A 25,854-nucleotide genomic window follows, 5' to 3' on the forward strand; every position below is an offset into this window, starting at 1 on the left:
TCCCTCGCCATAATCTCAGCCCTACATGCCATCGGTTGTGATATCGACTTTTTGGTTCACCAACCGATGATCATCTCTTATCGAGGGATCTGCTTTCCTCAATCCGCCAAGGCTGTTATTGGACTGGGACTTCCTAAGGTCACAGTCAGTGACTTGTGTTTGCTTGCCGTTGTGGGCTCCCTGCGTACTTATGACACTTTTATGCGTGGCACATGGCGTTGAAGGTACATTTTTGCCATTTAATCTCACACCAGACCCAGTATGACGGTCACTTTGTGCCTGATGTGCGAGTCTTGACTGTGCTAGCGCACACTGCGCCTTGAAGAGCATTCACCATTGTTTGTCCTTTCTTTGGTTGTTGGTCCTTCGTGTTGTGTTCCCATACCAAAATCTTTACATACTTTGGGATTCACCTCATCAGACTGGCACTGTCCTTGGCATGATTTCGAATGACTCTCTCTTTAAAAATAAATGATAATATATAGTAGTATAGGACTACGTTTACTTCTTTCTAACCAATGAACTCGGGAAAAACCGAAATCCACCGATTGACGGTCTCAATGTATTTTCAATAAAAGATATAGACATGATTTTCGTTAACGGTAAGGAGGATAAAAGAGTGAGCGTTTGTCCAAGTTCACAGGTGATAAAAGATGAAGGTGCCACTTTAACGAGGTTACACCTAATTTTTGTATCTGACATGTAAATGCATGAGACTTCGTCAATTGGGGTGGACGGTCACCTCGGATTTACAGGCCAAATAGGGATGCTCCACTTATTATCCCTTAGTGTCCTACTGACCCCAAATTATGTAGATACAGTACATTGTCTACAGTGTCATAGTAGGGTATCTAACAAATCGTTACCTACTACCATTCGAACCACTTAGGTAACCATTTCTTTCTGCAAACGAAATCGATGAAGCTGTTCACTTTGTGTATGACTCCATCAAAATGCTCATGACTCCCACAAACATCGTTTTAGAATCCTACCCTAAAGCGGTCACCTCGTCGAGATGGTCGGGCTTGAGTGCTACAATGATCCTGCGAACTATACTGGCTGGAACTAAGTTCATTAAGGTTCAACCATGCGAGGAAGGCCAATGGGTAGCAGCCCGATGGAACACGGCGAGTCCCCGTACTGCGAGTAATCGTATTACGAGGCAGTCTGGAAGTAAAGTCATACTGTCCTGTGTTAGGAGTGTGAAAACAGTACATTTCCCCCTACCAATCAGCATGTCCATATTTATGAAAGCAGCGATGCTGCCTCCCTCCGAGGAAAAAAAGGTTACAAAGTCCACCCCAAAATCCGCACACTCCGATTGCTCAACAGTTGACCGTGACCGCCGACGCATTATTCATTACGGTCGAAATAGTTTAAAACCAATGAGCCTGGTGCTGCTCAAAAGGCACCGGCTGTGCGCATCTGTACTAGGAGCAAGACACTAATACCTTACTCTCTGCGCGCTCAGGCCAGGCCAGTCACCTACAGCCAAGTAGGTCAGACTATTGAGTCATTGGCTCCAGGAAGAGTCCCCCAAGAAAACCCTAACAACCGCGGTGTCGCAGTTCAGATTAGGGGCAAGGTCCCAGAACAAGACACGACATCTTCCCACTGCCTTGTAGGTCAGACTTTTGAGTCAAAGGCTCAAGATTGGGTACATCGACCAACCCTTTTTCTTCGGCCTGGGCAACCGGGAAGCATCACTCGCCCTTCCATCTCTTCAATTACCGGTCTCCCCTACACTCCCTCCCCACCCATCAGCCAATGCAGTGCAACCAACCCATCTGTCAATCCCCTTGCCACCATTTAGTGTATAAAGCTTCGCCCAGAAAAATAAACCAAAATAATCACCCACTAACCTCGAAAAATATGATCCACATTGCATCCTTCAACGTCCGTACTCTATGTCCAATTGGACAACAGACATCCCTTGCCGAAACCTTGCTTTTTCCTCTCTGTCGATGTATCTTGTCTCCGAAACAAGATCCCACTTCAACCGTGCACCTCAAGCCGCTAGAACGGGCTCAGACGTTCCACATATCACCCTTCGGGTACGCAGTGATCCCGATGCAATGACTCGTGTTATCTAAAGACATCAGCCTGGAATCCATCGCATCTAAAGTGCTCTCTGGCAATAGTTTGTGCAGGTTGACCGATTGTCAAGAGGCAGACCCGCGGGAATCAAGCTGAGTTACACCGTGACCGAGGATGCTTCGACCACATATTTACTTATAGATAAATTCGTGGACAGCACTGCTCCTCCAAAAGTCCCACGTTGGTCGCTTTCCTCAATTTGAAAGCTGCTTTTGATTCTGTCGATAGTCAGAATCTTTCGCAGTGTCTGGCGATCAAAGGCGTCTCTTGCAAATTTATACCCCCTATGAGGTCACTGTATACAAACACCTGTGGCGCGTAGAAATATACGGCAAACTTTCGCCTGAGTTCAATACGTCCAGTGGTGTAAGGTAAGGCTGTCCTCTCCAACCGTGACTCTTCAACTTTGTTAGTGATATGCTGCTTGAAATTTCTCTGCCTGCCTCTGAAATCTCGGGAGTCGAAATGTTCCCGGGACATTCCCTCACAGACATTGAGAATGCGGACGATATTGCCCTCCTTGGTTCGAATCCTTCAAAAATGCAGACGATTTTAAACAACCTAAACAACTCTGTCACACGGTTTGGCATGCGCTTCACACCTGCTACAAGACTGGGTGGGATCAAACACACACCTCATGCTTGAAGACGAACCAATCGACGTGGTAGATAAATTTCTGTACCTGGGCAGCTGTATAAGTTCCGGTGGAGTGGCTGGAGATGAAATTATTTCTCCAATCGGAAAGGTCAGGACAGCTTTTGCCAACCTCCGACACCTATGGCGCCGACGTGACGTCAGTTAGTCTGTCAAGAACAGAGTTTACACTGCGGTGGTGCGATGTATACTGCTCTACGGATGTGACGTTTGTTCTACTCGCGGAGGACATACGACAAATGTCAGTGTTTGAACATCGGTGTCTCCGACGCATCGGTTAAGTTTAAGGGCGATATCGGATTAGCAATGGAAGGTACGCCAGGTGGTCTTAGAAAGAAGGAACTCTCCCACGATAGACGAATTACTCACGCTTTGTAGGTTACGCTGGTTAGGACATGTACTGCGAATGCCAGAGGATCGTCTGGCTCACAGATATCTTTTTGCCCAACCTTGTGCTGACTGGAGGTGATCTAGAAGCAGGCCGTGTATGGCCTGACATAAAGTGCGGAAACACTAACCAGTAAACTTAGTCGGGTCGGTAACTGTTGCCTCCCTGGACGGGGACCCCGGGGCCCAACTCACAAATGGTTAATGACACGAGGTAGAAATGGCGCTCGTGCGTCAAAGCTCAGTGGTGTAAGGTAAGGCTGTCCTCTCCAACCGTGACTCTTCAACTTTGTTAGTGATATGCTGCTTGAAATTTCTCTGCCTGCCTCTGAAATCTCGGGAGTCGAAATGTTCCCGGGACATTCCCTCACAGACATTGAGAATGCGGACGATATTGCCCTCCTTGGTTCGAATCCTTCAAAAATGCAGACGATTTTAAACAACCTAAACAACTCTGTCACACGGTTTGGCATGCGCTTCACACCTGCTACAAGACTGGGTGGGATCAAACACACACCTCATGCTTGAAGACGAACCAATCGACGTGGTAGATAAATTTCTGTACCTGGGCAGCTGTATAAGTTCCGGTGGAGTGGCTGGAGATGAAATTATTTCTCCAATCGGAAAGGTCAGGACAGCTTTTGCCAACCTCCGACACCTATGGCGCCGACGTGACGTCAGTTAGTCTGTCAAGAACAGAGTTTACACTGCGGTGGTGCGATGTATACTGCTCTACGGATGTGACGTTTGTTCTACTCGCGGAGGACATACGACAAATGTCAGTGTTTGAACATCGGTGTCTCCGACGCATCGGTTAAGTTTAAGGGCGATATCGGATTAGCAATGGAAGGTACGCCAGGTGGTCTTAGAAAGAAGGAACTCTCCCACGATAGACGAATTACTCACGCTTTGTAGGTTACGCTGGTTAGGACATGTACTGCGAATGCCAGAGGATCGTCTGGCTCACAGATATCTTTTTGCCCAACCTTGTGCTGACTGGAGGTGATCTAGAAGCAGGCCGTGTATGGCCTGACATAAAGTGCGGAAACACTAACCAGTAAACTTAGTCGGGTCGGTAACTGTTGCCTCCCTGGACGGGGACCCCGGGGCCCAACTCACAAATGGTTAATGACACGAGGTAGAAATGGCGCTCGTGCGTCAAAGCTTCCGTCTGCAATGCGTAGCTATCCAGTTCACGAACTAACCAGATATGCCACCGCCCCCAAGGCTTGGCTGTATGTCCCACACTCCCGTTTTCCGCTGGCCGAAACTGTAGCAGCTGGGACCAATGTGCCTATGATACACGGTTTACAGCTGATAAATTAAATCGACTGAATTGAAAGCATGGATTTCTATTCGGCAACTAGTGAGCGGGGGTTCTCAAGATGTCTTCGCATGTGTAAATTTGATTCCGAAGCGTTGACTAAAACCAGTCTCTTCAAAGATTCACTAATTTAAGACTCACTCACGCTATTCCTCTCGAGTGCTATGACTTGCTGGACATTTGCTAAACTTTTGAAAGCTAGCATTGAAATTTGCCGAAATCAATTCGAATTCACCAGGTTGTTTATTAATTTTAATTGAGTATTGGTTTACGTTGAACAAATTTCCTTCTGGAGAACATGCGATTCTGCAATGAAACTGTTCTTTGGAGTTGCCAAACAATATTGTTCTAAACCCTACATATTACATGGTACCAAGGCGAGGTAACTGTTAAAGTTTAGCAACGCATTCATCCCATTTACTTGAAATTTCGTGGCAACTTGCTTCAGCGTGTCGCTTTTGGAAGTCTCATAAGCACCTTAGGGAACGGTTTATTTCATTGCGTTATGTCCAGTACTGTTGAAGTCAGATAGGCAAAAAAACCAGTTGCATTATTTGCCTCCCGGCCGTTTACGTAACATCATATCCTGGCGAGAGTACTCCACATCACCATGCCTAAACTCAATCCCTACTAACTCTCGCCAAGTAAGGAAGCAGGATCAGTATAGGCAGTCTTCAATGGCTAGTTCATCTGACTCCAAACCAACTTCGGCAAATTCGCGTCTCTCTTGGGGCATGCACCTATGTGTAGTAAGGGTTCCTAGAATTTTTTTATAGACGACCCTTACAGAGTACCCAGCTACGATTAGCGAAAAAACACTCGGTGGTTGATATCCTATCTCTCTTCACTTCGTTGGTGTGTCGACAGTTTTCATTTTTTCAGGCCACTTAGGTCACTTGTGTGAAGGGTAGTGCCACCTGCTTGTTCTTGCTCGATACTGCCACAAATAACAACATTAGCACTGGCAGTGGTGTTTGACTGCCATAAAACCATAGAACGGTTGCCACGGGGTGAACATTCAAGGTACACTGCGTGAACTTCTCGTTATTGTTGTGATCAGCCTATTCATGGCTTGCCAGTAGAAGAGTCCACTTACGCAATCAATGGGGCGTGGGCTTCGCTGATTTTATGGCGACCATCCTCAGGGGAGATCGAGTTTAATCTAAGGATACCTCGAGTGGCTGCTGCACATGAAGCATGATCAGCGGCATTGTTGGGACAATGACGCGTACGCATCCACGCTATTTTCTAAGACAGCCTCGTCCCACTAACAGATAATGTTCATCACCATCCTTGAATTCACTCTTCAATGAAGCAAGCTATTACTCCCATGGATAGCTACCTTCCCCCTTCTCCCCACCTCATCAGTGGACAGAACTGTACATGTAAACAGCTGATGAGCGAAAACGGTATTAGAATGAGTTCCACAATCTGAAAGAATTATTACCGTATGGCGATGAGAATAAATGTAGCAACGGTAGTAGAGGAAAACTTTGCTGATGTCCACAAACGACAACCCAAAGAACAAACAGTGGAAAAACTGGTTTTACTTGGAAGTCCCACCAAAATGCAGCCAGAGACACATTCAAAAGGTCAGCTGATTAGCTTGATGACTTGATTTAGCCGACTAATATTAGTACTAATGATTTTTAATTCTAAGTAGAAGAAAAACATCAGACAATACCGCCTGTAGGTTGTCTGAGTCAACAGCTAGTTAGGCTAAGAGTCACACCTAATCCAACCTCGCCAAGTCGATAGGGTTTTTGGCGGACGAATAGTTCACTGATAACTTCTTCTAAGATGGTTACGCGACCGGTCACATCGACACCCACTTGACTGACCCCAAATAAAAATGGAAGGCCAGATGTGGTAAAGCTTCCTGGGACTCTATTGTGGAGACGGATTCAGATTCAAAACATAAAGACTCAAACGATGGAAAATAAACCTATATATGGCCATAGGTGTCGGTGCACACTGGTTGCCAAAGAAATGGTCAGGAAAAGTGCATACAAAAGAACGGATAAAATGAACCTACTGACTGTGGGTTACGTACCTGAGAAAGGGGACTCTGTGCAGCTAGGAGACGTTCAGCTGCGGATCCATGCCGCTCGCCTTTACTGTCCTTTTTGAAAGCGTAAGATATAGTGATAGCCCGGTTACACAAATATTGGCCATTCATCGCTTCGATAGCCGCATCACTGGCCTCGAAGCTAGCAAAGTTGATGAATGCATATCCCTTGGAATTTCCAGTCTCGGGGTCACGCATAATTTTTGGGGTCTGTAGAATAACACCGAAAGCGCTGAACGTATCATAAAGTAGTTTTTCGTCAACCTCTGGGTCGAGGTTTCCAATGAAAATGTTGGCTCCAATGTCCAAATTTTTTTGATTGGCTGACGCCTTGTTCACACGTATCGGTTTACCAAAGAGTTTGATCATATTCATGATACGCATCGCATAGTCCGCATCCTCCTCGGTCATGAATTCGACGAATCCATATCTGATGGATTTAAAGATCATACAGGATAGTATAGGGTGAAAAGCATGACACATGTAGAAGGCATGGGTTGCGGGTAGAATAACTGACACAAGAAGGTCGGCACACACTGGCTTTAAACATTTCACCATGTTTAGCAACAATCACGAGCACCGGACATTTTCATTTCATCTGAAATCACATAGCACAAAAACCCTACATGGTTGAGCACAGATGATTCGTGCGACGTTCCGATGCATGGGGTAATCTGATTCCAGCCAACAATTGGACTGCAAAACCGCTCCCTGAGTCGGTTAGACTGCTGAGAAATTGAACTGAATGTGAGCCTTATGATATATATCTTATGAGGCGCCTGTGTAACTACTTGATGAGTGTATGCATTGCTAGGGATACAATGAATCGCAAGTAAATTTTTGCCAGAATGACACCAGAACATTTAAGCAGCTGTGGAACACTTGACACAGTAAGACCAATATGCATGATATGCTAGTCAAACAGCCGAAGTGATCACGCCACACATACATAAGTAGTCACCTCAGAAAAACCTTTGCAGTTAGAAGGCAGAAGATATTTAAATATGAACTGAACAATTATCCTCATTTTAGGCGTTGTTTCCTAAAGAGGTTCAGTAATTTACTATCACAAATAACTAGAGTTATCTCCGGTAACTTACCAAGAAGTCGCACTGGTCCACTCAAACGAGCCTACCAATGTAACCAACCACCTTAAAGGACCATTCAGGGGATGCCGTGAAGTCTCACCTGGAGGCATTGTTGTAGCTCGTTTTCAAGACGCCGCACCCATCAGCGGGGGGAAATAGTATGGTGAAAGTTAGGCGTCTTAGGAAACGAGTAACGGCGTACTTTGCCCCAGGTGAAATACTCTAATGGGGTTTGTCATCATGTGGCGTCTGTTGCTGGTGACAGTGTGTTTCACTAAAGTGAAAGACGCCGTAACCTAGTTGATGAGTCATTGGTTCTCCACCTAGGGAAAATGACTAAACCCTGAATCCAAACCAACAACGATGGGAACGTGAATCTGCCCCAACAGAACATGCGAATGAGGTCTTTGGTATTCAATGGCCATGATGGTAATGCCGCATGGCCGCTTTCTGAAAATCTCCCGCTGCCTTGCAGGTTCCACTCATCTGTGTAAAGACTAGAGGCTCTCCTCGAAAAAAGAGCTCCGCTGTCTTGGGAGTGGGGTTCTTCAACTACTGACTCCGGTTGGATTCCCTTGAGATACACTCACTCTGGTAAGGCAGCTGGGAAGTACAATGCCCACTAACCAAACATGAGGCCACATGAACTCTATACGTAACAGCAGCTCAAACAATTGTATACCCCATCTTGGTCTCACGCGGCCTTATTTTAAACAACAATGAGAGGTATCCTGGTCACTTTATCCCAACGATCAATCCTAACCGGTCGTCAGCGAAGCTACCTCCTTCAACGTTACAATACTCATAGAAATTGAACAGCAACACATTCTTCGTCTGCTTTGAAGGGATTTCACACAAATTCTCGTCGTGTCGGAAACGCGGCCGTACGAACCCAGCTCACCGTTTTTTACAGAAACTGTCCTCAACAAAAACCGCATAAGCTGCGCTGCCCTGGAGAATTAACGGCCTTGACGCCAGAAACTGTTGAGAAAGTTGCCTTCAGTTACCGTGTAGAAGGCCCTCATCGACCAATTAACAGCATACTTTGTGCAGTCAGGTTAACAGGGTTTTGCAGGATGAGTCACCAAGGAGTCGTTAAATACAACGTATTTATCGCTTCAGCCTACGCACCGAGGAATCAAAGGACGGGTTTTAGACGCATTTGAGTCAACCGAAAAGCTTATCGTTCCGATATAATATAATATATAATATAATTATAATGTAGTATATATAATTATAATATAATATAATATAATATAATATAATATAATATAATATAATATAATATATAATATAATATAATATAATATATAATAACGGAAGACTTCATCGGACGGGCTGGAATACTCGGTTGAGAAGCTCAATTCGAATATCTAGCACTTGCTTACGGAACGTCCTGCACATCCTGCAGGCAGTTAACAAATGTCTGAAGGCTCTGAGGTCTTCCTACCGAGGGGGTCAAGTTTCACGAAAGTAAAATAGAGCTGCTCTCAGTCGTTTTATGGATACAGCCCTTTGACAGATGAAGTCATTTCTGTCAGATCGCGCAGCACTGAGGCGCTAGCAGTATTTGCCAACTTGCGTCACCTTTGGCGTGAGAAACTTATATTACTGAGATCAGTGTGCAGTTACGGACTATGAGGTTGTCAAGATAGATAAACCAACCAACAGACTCAAGCTCTTCATCCTGGAGTTCCAAGAAGGTACAAGAGGGCTGGACATTTTTGCACTTTGAAGATGCCAAAACAGTCGTCTTCGGTATTTTTTCTACCAACCTGACGTACGAGTCAAGCTTGATTGCTTCAGTAATCCCGCGGACGACATCGCCTGGAAATCTCTTCCACAAGATGGAGCCATCCCGGAAGGGCCAAAGGAGAGCGGTGAGCCCCGTGCTGAAGGGTATGGAGGTAGGACTGTACTGTCCCCTGTGATGGGAACGTGAGCGCGACTAGTATGTCCATATTCATGGAAGCTGTTTTCCTCCTATAAAAGGACGGGTCAGGAAGTCGGCCCTAAAAACCTCACACTTCGACCGCCCAACAGTCAACCGTGATCGGTGGATACGGTGGAAATACAGTAAAAACTTGCTAAGAGCCCGATGAGGCTCCAAACACATCTGTTATGCGCAGCAGCATCGCGATTGAGATAGGTATGCACTTTTGAGTTAGGCCACCCTCCAGCAACCAGACTACTGAGCCATTAGCTCCAGATAGGGTCCCCGAGGAAAGACCTACTGCCTGCTGCATCGTAAGTCAGACTTATGAGTCAAAAACTGCGGTCGGAGTACCGGATGGAAACAGTCCATCCTCCCACTGCCCTGGGGGTCACACTAGTATGTCAAACTCAAGGTGTGGTACCTGGAACCAACCACTTTCCTCGGTCTGGAAAACCGGTAAGCAGCATCCGCCCTTATACCTCTTCGTGCATCGGCTTTCGCCAACACTGTCTCCCCAACAAACGAATAATGCAGTGTGGTCAGCCCATCTGCCAGTAACCTAACCACGGTTGCGAGTGTAAACTGTAACCAAGCGAAATAAACCAAAATAACCTCTTACTAAACTTCAACGTCCATATTCTTTGTCGAATTGGGTAACAGGTATCTTTTGCCCAAACCACCAGTCGACGAACGTTGTCTACAAAAAATCGGGCGGGGGCTCATTAAGGGTGTGCACCTCAAGCCGCTTAGGACAAGCTCAGATGTTCCACATTTCACTTTTCCGGTACCTGGTGATCCCGACACAATGGATAGTGGTAGGACATGAGAGTTGCGCCCAAATCCCAGGACTGAATGCGACCGCATAACAATAAACAGTCGCCCTCCCGTCGTACGACTTGTGGTGTCAGTATACACCTTGAGAAACTGTAGCCCTGAAGCTGAGGTCAGCAAGAAAACCGAGCAGTCATCGTAATGGGCGAATGAACGCCCGAATTGGATGATTAGGCCCGGAAGTAAAACAGTCGAGTAATAGATTTAAAGTCGATGCTCAGCGTAAGGATAATGGAGGACTAATTCTTCCCTCATGAGCTGGAAAATGTCTGTTGTTGGCTAGCATTGGCTTTCAGTTCCAGTGCTCCAACCGAGTTACTCGGAAGCTACCAACCGTAAGCTAGCCATCAGTGACTGTCAGTTCGTGATGGAAAGCCCCAACTGCCAATCCTTCTGGGGTACGCATCTTGCCTCCAATCATGCCTCGTGTAGGCTAGGTTATCCTTGGCTTCCCCTCAGCCTCATGCTTGCCGAAGCAGAGCGATTCCGGTGAACAACTTCAGTGAGTTTCAGTACCCCAGCGGTATCGAATCGACCTGGCTAGATGGTTACTGGAAACGCAATTACGCTAGTAAAGATGGTCGAAAGACTAGTTGAACTCAAAAGCTGGATAGTCAAGATCCTGAGGGCTATTAATGAGCGCTGGTGGATTGTGAAGTCCCAGGAGATGAAAGCGTCCGCTGTAGGCAACAACTGCGCTGTTTTGGCCAAAAGAGAAGACTGTCAGCAAAACACTAATTCACTAGCAAACTTTCCCCTTTACTCCCAAGGGGAAGGCGGTCTTCAACCACCGACAGCACCTGCTCAAACTGTTCGAAGTGACGCGCGCCCCGTTGTAGCCGCACCAAAGAATGGATATCACGAGGAACTACCTGATACCAAGGCTGACATATTCGCTCGTGCTCGGCCAAGTTCACCAAAACACGCTCAAAAGATTGGACAACTACATCAGGCAATATATTCGCGGCTGGCTACGTCTACCGAAGGACACTCCGATCAGCCACATCCACGCCGGTAAACAACATGAGGGACTTGGTATCCCAAGTCTGAGTGCAACAATCCCGATGACGGAGAACGCATATGAAAAAGCTCCTTTCTACTCAGTACCGAGTACTACGCAATAAGGTCAACGATTCCGCATTTGGCAAAATTGTTCAGGATCTTAGCCTTCCGATCCGAGTCCACGGTGCATGCGTAAACACCAAGGAAGAGCTGGTGACTGCATGGGGTGATAGTCTACACAACAGCGTTGACGGCCGCGTTTACGAGAATTGGTCGTTTCGCCTCTCTCGAATCGATGGCTCGTATTTCCAGAACGGGTGTTTCCTCGGATATTTATCCGCGGTATCGAGCTCCGATGCAACCTGTTCAGGACTGGAGTTAGAAGTGCTCGACATGGTCATGGTGGCCAGACGATCTTATTTCGTGGAAACTGTGGTCAACCGGAGAGTTTGGTGCATATTTTGCAATCCTGCTGGATCACGCATGATGCCAGAGGTGCTCGTCATAATCGGGTTGCAAGGGAACTCGCAAAACGTCTCCGTCGACTGGGATACACCGTCTTCGAGGAGTTGGGAGCACCTACTTCGACGTGTTTCACCAAAACTGACCTAATCGCTGTTCGAGATCCCCGAGCAACTGTAATAGACGTCAGCATAGTCTCGGATGGGCGCGGAGTGACCGTGTGGAATGAGAAGAAGCAGAAATATGGTGCTGATGAATACTCCCTCGTCACAATCTCAACCCTACATACAATCGGTTGTGATGTCGACTTCTTGGTTCACCAACAGATGATCACCTCTTATCGAGGGATCTGCTTTCCTCAATCCGCCAAGGCTGTTATTGGACTGGAACTTCCTACGGTCACAGTCAGTGACTTGTATTTGCTTGCGGGCTCTCGGCGTACTTTTATGTGTGGTAAATGGCGCTGAATGTACATTTTCGTCATTTAACCTCACACCAGACCCAGTGTGACGGACACTTTGTGCCTGACGTGCGAGTCTTGACCGTGCTAGCGCCTACCGTGCCTTGAGGAGCATTCAACATTGTTTGTCCCTTCTTCGGTTGTTGGTCTTAAGACGCGTGTTTCCATTTCAAAATTTTTACATACTTTGGGATTCATCTCATCTGACTGGAACTGTTGTTGGCATGAATTCGAATGAGACGTTTCTCTCCTTTCTCCCATATTCTCCTGTTACCCTATCGCATTCATCGCTTGCATTCACTTTTTATGCTTGTGACCATGCTCTTCAAAAATAAATGATAATTGTTGTAAGGTAACAATCAATGGAAGCGGTATGTTTTAGAAGAATTGAACAGTGCACGAAGTAGGAGTTGCAAGAGTAGAATAAACAGTTGGGTCTGTTTCAAAAAATTCCTATTAAGGAAATCAGGGGAAACAAACGCAGTTGGTCGTAGCCCTGAGATACCAATATCCAGGAACACCGAATACCACGCCAGTAGGAGCAAAAAGGTAAAATGCTTAGAGCAGATAGAATGCCAGCGAAACCAAAAGAGTGGGCAAGTTTTGCGCTACCTTCGACATAAGAGCAAGCGCTTACAGATCACAATATCTGGCTCATGGACCTTGAGGATGGCTGATAATGGTACAATCACGCTAATAATGAGATTGTTAGACATTCAATGTCTGCGATCAAGCATCTGAGGCAACTTGATTGATATCAGTTGCGTTCTGGAAGTACCGTCTAACCAGAATTAGTGACAGAAAATCGAAATACAGGTTTCCAAACAGGACTATCGGTTGCTGGTTTGCATGAGTTGGAAATCTCTATCGGGCATCCCGGAATCAACAGCATAGGTTAGGAATTACTACGAACACCGTAAATGTGGCTGTCTTCTGCACGACGGAGTTATTGTCAGTTTGATTTACACATGTCCCTAAGGCGGACGCTCTGGAAGCAGCACCGGCATACAAGAACCTATCGAAATTGACGCAGCCCCCGATGAACAACTGAAGGCATCAAAATACGCTCATACCTAAACCCATTTGTTTTCGACGTAGTTAATCTCATGAACCGGGTTTAACAACGGGGCATACAACAATCCGGGTTTATGCAATCATGTAACTTTCACGAAAGAGCTTTAACCGGATTCGAGTAGCACCACGGGCACCTCGTCATGCGTCATGAACGAACGTGACACGGCGACCGATTTCTACAGCATATCAACCAAAAATCTAATACTACCCTCTGCTGTTTGCAATGCGTCGTTATCTACCTCTCGAATAACAGGTATATGGAAGCGTGCGGCCTAGAACCACAGTACGCTCGGCATGAAGCGCAAGTTCACTTCAGACACTAAACTTCGTGGAGTAAGAGTGTAAATTAATAATTAAAGTTTGTCAGGAGCAAACGGACAGATTTATTCTAAACCACCAGTTACTCATTGCAGGACAATGTACGTTAGTAGTACTTTACCCACATTTATCAAAGTGAGAGCGAAATGCACAGAAAACATAGATCAAACAGTAGTAAAGCTATCACTGAGAGTAAAACACCAGTGTTCAACCCAAGCAATACTTCATTGTCGACGAAAATTACTGTATCACCTGTAATTGCTGGTAATATTTTTTAACCATAAAGCGGTATGAGTCGTGTTTCACCAGAGCACTCCCAGTCCTTGATAGACTTTGTCATGTGCCATGGGTAAGAGCTGCGCAGCCGCTCTGAGCAGATGAACTTGCCGACATCATTCTGGTAGAAACCGGTCTTAAAATGACCTATGCATCGACGATGGTCTTGGGGATGAAAAAGACGCACAGACGTCATTCATAAATATTTACAGAGTATACACATGTGGTTCCTACACTTCATATCTGGCAGTCCGGTCCTTATGAATGGTAAACTTTGAGTCTTGGAAGTATAATGCCCGATCAGAAGGTGAAGGAATACATCTCTAACATAGTTTCGAAATGACGTTCGCGTTGAGCTCTTCGTCGGTCCACCTTGCCTAGAGCAAGAAGCGGTGGGAAGGCTTCTGGAAATGCTCATTTGACGGTTACTTGAATACGGTATACCAGCGTGTTATGACCTTAGGTCATACCGATAACTACAGAAGTGGACACATCACAACCAGGTGTATTCTATAAAAATCATCCAGCTGTAGCACCCTTTCGGCGCCTAGCTGCCATACCACACGAAGGAGGCACGAAGGCTGAGATACTGGCAGGTCGCCAAAGCCTAGACAGGGGAAGTCGAGTGGCAGAGGTCGGGTTCGAACTACGGACCTTCCGGTCAGTAAATTCGCGCTCTAACCACTTGGTCCATCTATAAATGAACATGGCATCCCAAAATGAGTATTCACTCTCGAATGCGCGATTGTTGTTTCGGCGTTGCGCAGGCTTTCGGTATAGGAGTCAAAAAATCAGCGAAGGCAGAGAACAAGACAGAGCATATGTAAGCCTAGAGTGAAAAAGTAGCATCTCCGGCTTGCACTGTTTCTCTAGGATAGTGAATCCGTGAAAAATACCGTTGAAATGGTACCCCGCTACCCAGAATTCATATGAATTCATATGAACAACTAAAAAGCAAAACAGACTGAAAATAATGAACTGACACAACCAGTCTTACCCTCGATCCCGTCCAAATATTCAGACATCAGGTGCACAGTGGCGCAGACTGAAACAAGGTTCATCTCATCTGACCCTGAGTCTAAGTTGCGAGATCACAAAATGTTAGTGAGTTTGCTATGCCAAAAGAGAACTTAGAGTGCGGTCAAGCTTAATTCGCTCCTCTAGCTGCAATGCTGCCTACCGCACAACTCCCCGGAATCGTGCTGACCTAAGGGTGACACGTTTTAGTGGTGGTAGGGCTTCAATGCATCATCATCAAAGGCAGCAACATCAGTGTTGACACTGTTGCTTCACTGCCGTACTCCAATGAGGGCAACACCGACTGGAACCCGAGTCGAATAAGTGAACACTGGGTATCAACGAGATCAACAGACCGCAACCAACAAGTGATGGCACACGCAGACCTCTCAAACACTAGACAATGAAGAGTCCGAGAATGACAGTAAACGATGGGTAACGAATAACTAGCAGCTAGACAAGGCTTCCGCTGCAGGCGAAAGTCGTGTCACATTTTAGCTGGTCTAGTCAACCGGTCAGAAGAGGATAGGCGTCAGCGAAATAGTCTGCGAAAAGGTTGAACGGCAATTTATCTGAAAAATAGTCGGCTTGAGTGGTGGGTTGAATATTTTCAACATTTCAGATAGCCCCCTTTAAACATACTCTCCAGAAGAACCTAACGCGCCAGAACAGAACATCGACACCAGCCCACCGTGAACAACGAATGTCACATTGAGATATTTCCCTAGCGGACCAAGAATTTACAACTGAGAACTTCATCCGAACTACCCTGATAAGAAAACCACGTGAACAATCTTGTTCTAGAATATAAAGGCCAAAAATAGTCTTTTAGGAGTGTACGGATCACTTGCGTTGAAACCGGTTGGGAAAAGAACGGTGAGGTCGTTGGTCGACGACCTTAAACTCAAATACACATCTGGATAGAGTGGTCTGCATTGGTACTATCAAGAATACTAAACAATACATCCTAAGCTGCCCTACTCTGATCAAAATTCCAACTGGAATCGTCTCATCATATAAGGCACATGAACTTACCCTTGGTGTTGCATGGTAATTCGATCTTTTGGCATATGGACGTTCACTACGGGGCCCGCCTGAAGAAACAACTCCCAAAGTATGGACTCGGTAGTTTTTTCATCCAGTCCACCCACATATATCGTGGCATCCTGATTACGTTCCTCGACACCACCGACCGTCATCGCTCTTTGGGTGATATGGCGTATCCACGCCGTGACCTTGAAACCCTGAAAATAGGTGGTGCAAGTCATAAGTGATCCCGAAAGTTCTCATGACATATCTTTCAATCAACGGATGTCTCTGACGTTTCGTGAACAGAAAAAATCAGGTGTGCACAATGGTACACTAGTATAGAAAACTGGCCGACTTTTTAATATGCGTTCAGTGACCTCAAATTTTCACACAGTGAATATATTGTCAAACCAGGGGCTATTAATCCGTGGCTCTAACATTGTTCTAGCCTATTTGTATTAGGCGTCCCTGACCGCTTTCTACCCTTCGAGTTGCGGGCCTCATTAAGTCCCAGAGTATCCGAAAAAGCGACGTGCTTCTTGCCAAACTATGTCGGTTCAGTCTGTTGAACACGGAGGTTCGACATGCTCGGAAAAGAGATAGCATTGGACGCCCATGCGCGTGTTTACTTGTGATCCGAGGTATTCTCGACTGAGGCATTGGAGCACCTGCTAGCCTTACAGCGCAAGTCCGATGAATAGCGCTGGGCATATCCTCACGTGGCAGCTTGTTTCCGCTCTTAGCCCTGTTTGCCCTATTCCTTCCGTTTGTATTAAGATGAAGTGGCTGTGTGCCTCCGAGTGCTTATATATAAACGGATTACTTGCATCAGCTCACTTGTCCTAATTCAGAGCAGCCGGCCTCGCTGTTAGAGCATGTTCACGCGCATCACCAGCTAGTCTGATGCGATTGGCTTCAAATAATTGGTGGGATAGCTGGACAGTTGGCGTGTACGCTTACTTTTAATGTCACCAAACTAAACGAGTATGTCGCCACATTTTACGCTCGACATTGACAAAACTGAAGCTTCTCCCGTGGTTGCTTGGATTCAGTGGTGATTTATACCCGACATTTTCCTACCCTTAGTATGGTATGAGTGGATTCGCAATGACTGGAGGATACGAACTCCTAATTTCTCATTTGCGGGTAATGCATGTGTGTGAAGTTCGAAGTTGATGGCTTATGTCAGTTCAGTGAACTCACGAAGCGGAACGGGTTCAAAGTGAAATCATGTGTTGTTCGGCCTAATGCATGGTTAGCAAGAGCTCTATGGAATGCTTATAATTCGTAACATCATTCATCAACTCTGGGTGGGTATTTGAAAATCCCGAATATCCCAAATGGCAATGAGCAAAACACTTCAACCCCTGAACAGAAATGTGCACGATCAAGTGTGAAAATGTTCCTGCTGGATAAATCAGCCGTCATGCATCGATTTTTATGTGCACGCCAAGTCATTTAAATTTATTTAGCGCATTCTGTAATTTCTCTTCTGTTTTCGCCATGATCGGTATCTGCCGAACCTTATGGGCTTCACGGATTCACAAATCAATACACAGGATCGGAGAGTTCGCCCAGGGTCCCGGGTTGGTTTGAATCTTGTCGTTCAGCGGTTGTAGTTCTCTAAGTCAATGCGTTCTACGGGGTACGATCGGTTCATATCGTGGGCGAGTTATTTCTCCCAAAAACCATTTAACGTACTCCTGTATTAATGACCATGTATTCTCACTAGACTCGGGCAATGCTCTGAATATATTGATGGTCACCCGCCGAAATGTTTCTGAGGTTCTCAGTGCGCACTGGCCATGATTCTGATTCGTATGGTAAGGCGCAGCGCACCGCAGCATTCCGGACTCGACCCCTGACGGATAATTTGATGTCATGCCTACGCCATAGGTGGTTCAGCCAATGAAATTTGTCCTGGCCTCCCCAATCCGGATGGATATATAATCTTTTCTGAGACCACCGAGACTGACAGAACTGCCGGGTTAGCGAACCTGTCTACTTCGTTATTCGGTTCACCTGCAAGCATGAGGCTAGGGTTCAAGCCAACCAATTCTTGCAACGGAAGCACCTTACACTTTGCAAGTGTTGAGCACGTGCCAAACCGTGCGGTACTGTTGCTTCAATTATTAAATTTTGTTCGCAGTACAACAGTGTCAGATCAAAAACGGTTATGTCGTCCGCGTATTGATATCCATATTGCAACGGCTAAGGAGCCTTTTGACCCCACAGGCGTCGGAGGCCGGTAGTTTGCCCTCCATAGTCATGTCAGGGACGGAGCTCAAAGAAAATATGAAAGGAGGCAGTCGTGCTTGACACTACCTAATGTGGTGAACTTAACTGAGAGCTTCCCGTATCCCTTCACACGTCCGAAGGAGCTGGCCTACGGCGCATTAAGGAAGGTAAAAATTTATAGATGACCTATTTGCTCCACAAGCACTGCCACAGTGCCCGGCGGTCCACAGAGTTAAGTGAAGGAGGAAAAAATTGTTGTTTGCTGGAAGTTGTGCCAGTGTTCCAGAATCTGTCGGAGGGTGAAAATATGGTCTATGCATCCCTGTACAGGACGGAACCCAGCTTGGTTTCCATGGGTCCGTCTATCCCGGTGCTTAGTCAACTTTCGAAAGGATAGGGTCAGAGAGCACTTGCTGCAGCCAATAGGCTAATGACACGCCGGTTTCTACACAGCGTTCGCGTACCCGTTTTTAAGATAAGGATAACTACCTATATTCACCTTCTCTTCGTTCCATATAGCACCAATAAGCTTTGTCGGCTAGGTCACCAGGGGTTCTCCCTCTTCTTTGAGGGGGTGGGGCATGGGCCATCCGGTCCTGTTGCTTTCATTTTCATACTTTATTTCTTCTTCTGACTGGCAATAAAGGTCTACATTCCACTTGCCCTTATGCATTTTCCACAATGGCCGTGTTCCAGGGGGCCAGACTGTTCTTTGAAGTGTTCGTTCCATCGTTCCAGTCGGTGCTTTGGTGACTGAATTAAGGAGCGGCTATTCTATCTAACATTTCGCTTACCTTTGCTTTTCCGGGGCCAGTGTGTCATATCAGTTGATATAGGGCACAGCGGTTTCCGGCAGCAAAACCTTTCTCCATCTCCTGAGATTTCGATGTGCACTAAAGCCCTCGGTCTTTCCTCAGACTCTTCTTCATTTTATGCTGGTGGTATTAGCGTGTGTCCTCAGACATATCGACGTCTGGTATGGATTCCCTGTGGCGTTCACGATAGCAAGCATTCGTTTGATTACATCGGAAAATTCGGAAATGGTGCTCCGAACATATTTTACATTCTGTCATGCTTCATCCACGTGCTCCTTGCCGGTATAATATTGGTTTATTGTCGAGAGCTGATAGGATAACTCGGATAAATGCTGTTGAGCTAGGGTAGTTCCCAAAAGATGGTTGACTGGCGTCTTCCTACTGAGTTCCGGGGACTGGAGGGAAACGAACTCTCAGGTATGCACGCGACTTGCGTGCAGGAAGCGTGAACTACTCGGAAACACGTTATGTGCCCCAGAGTGGACGGCAGTCTTGAATTTTGGCTTTGAAGGGGGCTGATGACTACGTGATCAACCTTGGGTCCATTATTGACCTGGTATTGATGCCTCAGATTATATGATGCAAAAGTTTAAGCTAATCAGTCCGTCGTGCGATTGCTGTACTATAAACTAGATGCAACCTCTCGAGTGTTGCGTCAGCCACTCAGAAGCATAGCTGTGCACGTTCGACAAACACTGCACGTCGACCTCCCAATTCCTCCGGAAATAAACAATTTCGGTCATTGGTGTACAGCCCCGGATCTTCCCTGCATTCCAGTTTTTCATCATTCTTGTAAACCGTGGTTGATGCACACTAATCGTCCTAAATTTTCCTTATCAAAACAGCCATGCATACGCTAGACGACCAAATGCTCTTCAACAGAGGTGAATCCACAATATTTCAGTTTCCTGATGTAAGCATTTCTGGTACCCCAGCTACCACCAAAAATGTAAGACAGTAATTCCCTTTATTTTCGTGACATTCCCTGCAGCTTTAGTCAGTATAATTTACATCCCGGTTCAACCATCTCAGACACTACCTCTTTATTTGTGTATGGACCCGTTGAAACCTTCTTCCAAAAAATCTCATAACTAGGCAGTGTGGCAGAGGGTTGAGGAGACTTGCACTTGGCACCTTTGACAACAGCAACACGAACTGCGATGTCCCCGGACATTCCGCCACTTATGTTGCCAACATATTTCCCGCAGTCCTCCTTTAGGACGCGGAACAAATTTATTTTTGGAATCTTTAATCAGCCTGTAATACAGTCGACAATGACTTTAAATTATTGTTGGCTCTGTGAGTCACCTTGAGCTTGAATGTGTTACTCATTCGTGGCGCACGAGTTCAATTTTTGTTCTATTCCAACGAAGTCTACCGGAATCAATGGGTTTGGTGTCCAGCTGTATGAGTCAAAAGCACTCATCTCACCGCCTAATCACATGAGCCGGCCAAGTTGACACAGGTGTCGGTTCCCTCATTGCGAACGTAGAACTCTGTTGAGGGACGACCAAATGTCAAATCACGTCGGGCTGAAATGAAGGTGTCACATTTGTATTTATATGGGCGATCGCCCAAAGAGAGAGCGAACTAGGCCTGTCTGCTTGCACCACAGTAACGTTTTGCATACACAAGTACCTGGAATTGGTAAATACCCTAATGTTTCAGGCGTCGGGCCCGTTGAGGTTACTCACCATGCACACGTATGCTTTCGAAAACACCGCCTACATACCCATTAATAGCTGTATCATCAGGGATTTAAAGTGATGATGCTGATAATATGTTTGCTTTTCGGCACACGAGGGACACATGTAAAAGCAGGGTCAACTGTTTGCTACTTGAAACTGTCGGCAAAGGCACAGCGGAGTGGGTGAAACCTAAGTGACAATAATATTCCGTGATGAAAATCCGTAGTTCTGGAAACATAGTAGAGTGATAAAGTCAGGTAAGGACGAGCACTTTACCGAGGTCAACCAAAATAAACCGAAGTTGAACCAGCTGTCAACGAGTAATGCCCTAAAATGGCTAGCCTAATGGCCATATCAAAAAGATGTGCGAATTTGTGTAATGATATGCCAATATTTGTTGTGCTGGGACTTTCTTTTTGCATCCAAGAATTGCGGTGCACACTGAAATTAGATAAAGTTACCGATTTCTTTTTGGATATCTGGGAAGCAAATTTGTTGAGATAAGTAAGCATGTGTGGGAGAAGTGATGCTAGTGCATTGAATAGATTGCGCTCCAATGAGAAATTCATTATCATCAAGGGTAAAACAAGCTGAAATAAGGTGGGACTTTGGGTCAACCAAATACGTGGAAGGGATTGAGCAAATCGAACACCCATCACGGCATCTTAGTCCGGGTGAGCAGGATTTGAACTTGTGAGGCTGTGGCTGTGGGGCAGAGGAAGCATTGGTAAATGCATGTTGAAAATAGTTGCGACTGTGCTATCAGAATGGCATGGTAGTGCCATGCCCGTGCCGTACTTTGGTATCTGGACTGCTCTGAAAGGGGAACCCTGTCTGAGCATCTTGGCTAAGTAGTTGACCTGAAAAGCGGGTCCACAGGCACCGTTGTGTATCGATGACACAAAGAAAAATTCATCCAATTTTGTATGGGAGAAACACGAGACTTTACGGAATCAATGCACCTCACGACCTTGCGCGGAACTGAACGATACTTACTTGCTGCTCTCAATGAGCGAGCCTTAGTAAGCTGCGTGACCATGCAAGCTGGCTGAAAAAGGCCAACAATCACAGTTGTATGACGCTAAAAATTAGCACAGGCACACTCAGCTGAATGTCTTAGCTATTTCTAAAGCGCCACGAATCCATCCATGTTACCATCCCGTCCAGCGGTATTGCAACTACTACAACTCCAAAACATTTGGACGATACAACCTTGACGTATACAGGAGAATTGAAAATTGATGCACTTATATCCTTCGGTTTCTGGACTGCGATGTAACGGACGTCACGGTTGACGTGATCAGACAGGGGATGTACAGTACTCTAGTCATCGATGGTTTCGTTGACGAAGGAGACAAACATCGGTAGGATAAAACTTTTGTGGACTCACGGGACATAAAATTTCATTTGGATATCTGTGAATGGAAGGCTTAAACCAGGCAAAATACATTACGACTGTAAGAGCGTTCGGAGCAGCTACTGTGAAAGTTCAAAGCATAGCAAGTTGAAGAAACACGGGTAGATTAGAAGGACCTTCAATGAGGGGGTATCAGATAAACTGGAGTTAAATACTGCGGAAAATCTCACCCGAAGTTTATGCCACTTAGCCCTACGACTGACTAGCGTGCGTCCCTCTTAAGCTTTAATTTGCTGTGTCCAGCGATGCATATGGTTACCGTATACCACTACCGAATAATTGATGTACGCACGGGTCCCTCATTATCGCAAAATGAAACTAATTGAGCAAGTAGTGAGGTCACCTTTATAACGGCAAGACTCCAGCTTTAGTGTGGACACAGGAATTATACACAAAAGGATTTATCAAGAAAACTGTGAGTTAGCCACTGCAACTTTGTTTACTTATTCGTTTTCAACGATATCGCGGAAGAAGTCCACAAGTCGTAATTGATTACATATTATTCCTTTCACACACCAAGTCGAGCGAAAGGGACCTCCTGAAACTAAGAACTGAATTGACAACACGTTTGTACTGATGCAACAAATAATTAGAAAAACGATTCGCCCAAATTAGCTGTGTATTTTTTTATCATGATTTTGGCCGACGGACAACCAGTATTCATATGGAGGAATGTCGATGTTCATTGGATTAGTCTATTATGTGCAGCATAGGCCTCATAACCAGCATATACACGTACACGTATATGGACCCTGCTGTTACCATAAGCATCCAGTGTGCCACGACGTGAAGATGTGTGAGAAGGGAAGATCTTCGTTGGCCGTTGGATTAACCCATCATGCGTAGTGTCAGTCTCATGATCGGCGTCGCACGCAGACATCGGTCTAAAAGTTACGATAAGTAGTCAAGGTGAATGACAGCTGGTACAGTTATGAGAAGGAGGGGTCGTCGTTGGCCGTTGAAATCAGCAACTGTGCATAGATGAGGTCTCATAATCATCGTAGCACATATACACGGACCTAGCAGTTACGCTAAGTAGTGAGTGACAAGGTGACAAGGTGCGTGAGGAGGACTGTAATGAATGAATTCCGTAGTTTGTTATCATTAAATTTTTGCTTTATGACGTAAAAACTTCCATCGGACACTCTGTGTGTGTTATATCACTCTTAAATAACAGTGAAAAACGCCAAAAAATGCAAAAGTGCTGTTCCTTAATTTATCTCTCGTGACCCGGTTACAAACTTAAACAAAATACCAAGAGCAACATATCTTCGAAGAGTGCAAACAAATTAGATTAAGTTTCCTTAAAACCACAGCCTCGAAAACCCGATAGTTCCGGTGAGAATAATTTGGGCGTGCTACTAGTGAGTGACCCACATTCTCGACTAATCAGAGCCTGCTTTGATCAAGTCTGGCCTGCGGACCATTTTTCAACCAATCGCTTGTGAGTCGGGAAATATGGCGATTGCAGTGCACAAATGTGAGCTGTAAGGCCTTCAAGGCTTGTGTGTAGTATACGGTGTTTGTCATTTTGATTGATTCATATGTAAGTATTGGCGATGTACAACCTTGCTTACTGGGCTTTGGCTCATGAGCTTTGTTTCTGTTTTCCATCCACAGAAATTGTCGTGAACACCTGCCTTCGGAGAATCACTGTCCCCTGGTGCTTCCATAGCGTGCATATTACATGTGTCCCGGCTACTGAGGCATTACAGTAGCTACAATAAGCCAGCCTCGGTAGATGCATGGAGATTTTCGATACGTTGTCGCCTGAATTTGCTGCATGCAGTGGTGTTCTATGCGATCATGGAAGCTCCACTTTCAGCTTCTAGTGCCTGTGGGGTTGGAGTGTTCCCAGGGTATTCGATTACATGTGTCAAGTACATAGGCTAAATGACTTTTCTTGGATCTGATGCCATGCCAATGTGTATAGCACTAAATAATCTACGGTTCGGTGTATGATTCACAACTGGGATATGTGGAATGCTGCTACAAGTGTAGGTAGGCTGGAAATTGGACCCCATGGCTGCAGATGAGCCGATTGACTTAGTAGCCTCATGGCTAGTGAATATCGCTATTATCACAAATTTTCGGTTTTTCATTTTTGTGACCTATGAGGAGTTCATGAAAGGCCCCGTAGGATTTTAATAACAAATACAACCTTACTTTGGTTTATATGCACTGCAACAGCTTTTTTGAGTGTTTGTTCCAGTGGCACTCCGTCTTTGCCTAAGGTGTAACGTTTTTTTAAAATACATTCCTCGGCGAATTACACGGTCTCTACATGCATGTGATGAGAGTGTTGTTGCCACAAATCAGTGATACCTAAAGGGTCATTCAGCGACTGTGTATAACTATACAGTCGAAAACGAGGTGTTTATCGTGCAGGTTCAATTTGTATGGGACGAACTAACGAGAAATTTTTTACGAGGTTGTGGAACTAGCATCAGCCGTGGGCAGTTGTACAAATGCAGTCAAAGGTTGCATCTGACGGGCGAGAGAGCTTAGTGGTTAGGGCGCGAAGTAACTGACCAGGAGGTCCGCGGTCCGAACTCGACCTCTGCCTCTCGACTTTCGCTGTACAGGTTTGGGTAACCTGGCAGAACCCCAGCCCGCGTGCTTCCCTCGCGTAGCAGTTGGGCACGTCGGATTCACTCCAGCAGCAGAAGCTTTTCATGTTATGGTTATCAGGGAGTTCTGTGGGTATGCCTGATCATCTACAAAAAAGGGCGTGTTTTTAACACCCAGCCCTTATAGACGGTTTGCACTGGACAGACTGGGGCAACAGGACGTGCACAACTATTCTCAAATGGAGCACTGCTAGATCTTCAAACCGTCCTAATTGGCGTCCACGTGATTCTCCTTGTGAGTGGGTAAAAACTCCACAGAACGTGGCACATAATCGTTCCAAAGGTGTGTTTACTATCACTTTTTAACCGAACTTCCTGCCTAATGTCCTTGTGTGCTAGGCCTGTTTTGTACGACTCTCACACGATACCACAAGATACTGACAGAGCTCAGCTGTGCGATGCTTAGTGTATTCATTTCAGTTAGTTTGGAAACAGTGCACTGCTCTTGGTTGTTTTTCCCAGGTCCGTAGGTATTTTTGCATTCAGTCCCCACCCCTGCCACTTTTCAGCTCTATCGTAGCTTTACTTTATTGTTGCATGGTACTTAAGCACCAGTTTCCTTCACTGATTTGTCGCTACTCAACATGACAATGGTGATGTATTTTCTGAACTGTGTGAACAAAACAAGTGTTTTTAATGGATGTTTTACTGGCTAATGCACACCTACCTCGTGTTCAGTCAGTTCTGCACAACAGCTTCACAGGTTCATTTCAGTTTCTGCTTATCTAGCCCGGACGAAGGACTGGACAAGTCGGGTTGTCATTGGAACCTCCAAATTGGATTGCTTGGTCCTTAAGTTGGTCACAAATCGACCACAATTCACCTGATCGTCATCTGGTATCTGGTATTCGCACTCGCAGTTTGTCCGGTTGTCAGAATGTTGACTTATTCACATTTTGCCTGCTCTTTAGTGTTCATTGTCACGTAGTGCCGGTTTCGCATGGTGTTCACTTGGTACACCAGAGTAAACTAAATGGATAGGTCCATAGAGAGGTCAGCAGACCCCTCAAAGATAAAGTGAGGGCGAGGTTATGGCATTATAG

General features: G+C 45.7%; 1 protein-coding gene across 1 annotated transcript in view; it reads right to left on the reverse strand.

Annotated features, from left to right (window-relative positions):
* Window positions 1-16,224, reverse strand: part of T265_03828 (hypothetical protein) — a gene marked incomplete at both ends in the record, with an annotated part of 20,486 nt that extends 4,262 nt beyond the window's left edge. Inside the window, 2 exons of the mRNA XM_009168399.1 lie at window positions 6,516-6,960; window positions 16,030-16,224. Coding sequence (XP_009166663.1) covers window positions 6,516-6,960; window positions 16,030-16,193 — 609 coding nt within the window. The remainder of the gene's footprint in view (window positions 1-6,515; window positions 6,961-16,029) is intronic.
* Between the last annotated feature and the right edge of the window lie 9,630 nt (window positions 16,225-25,854).

The sequence above is a fragment of the Opisthorchis viverrini genome (assembly GCF_000715545.1).
Source record: "Opisthorchis viverrini unplaced genomic scaffold opera_v5_56, whole genome shotgun sequence".
Taxonomy (NCBI): domain Eukaryota; kingdom Metazoa; phylum Platyhelminthes; class Trematoda; order Opisthorchiida; family Opisthorchiidae; genus Opisthorchis; species Opisthorchis viverrini.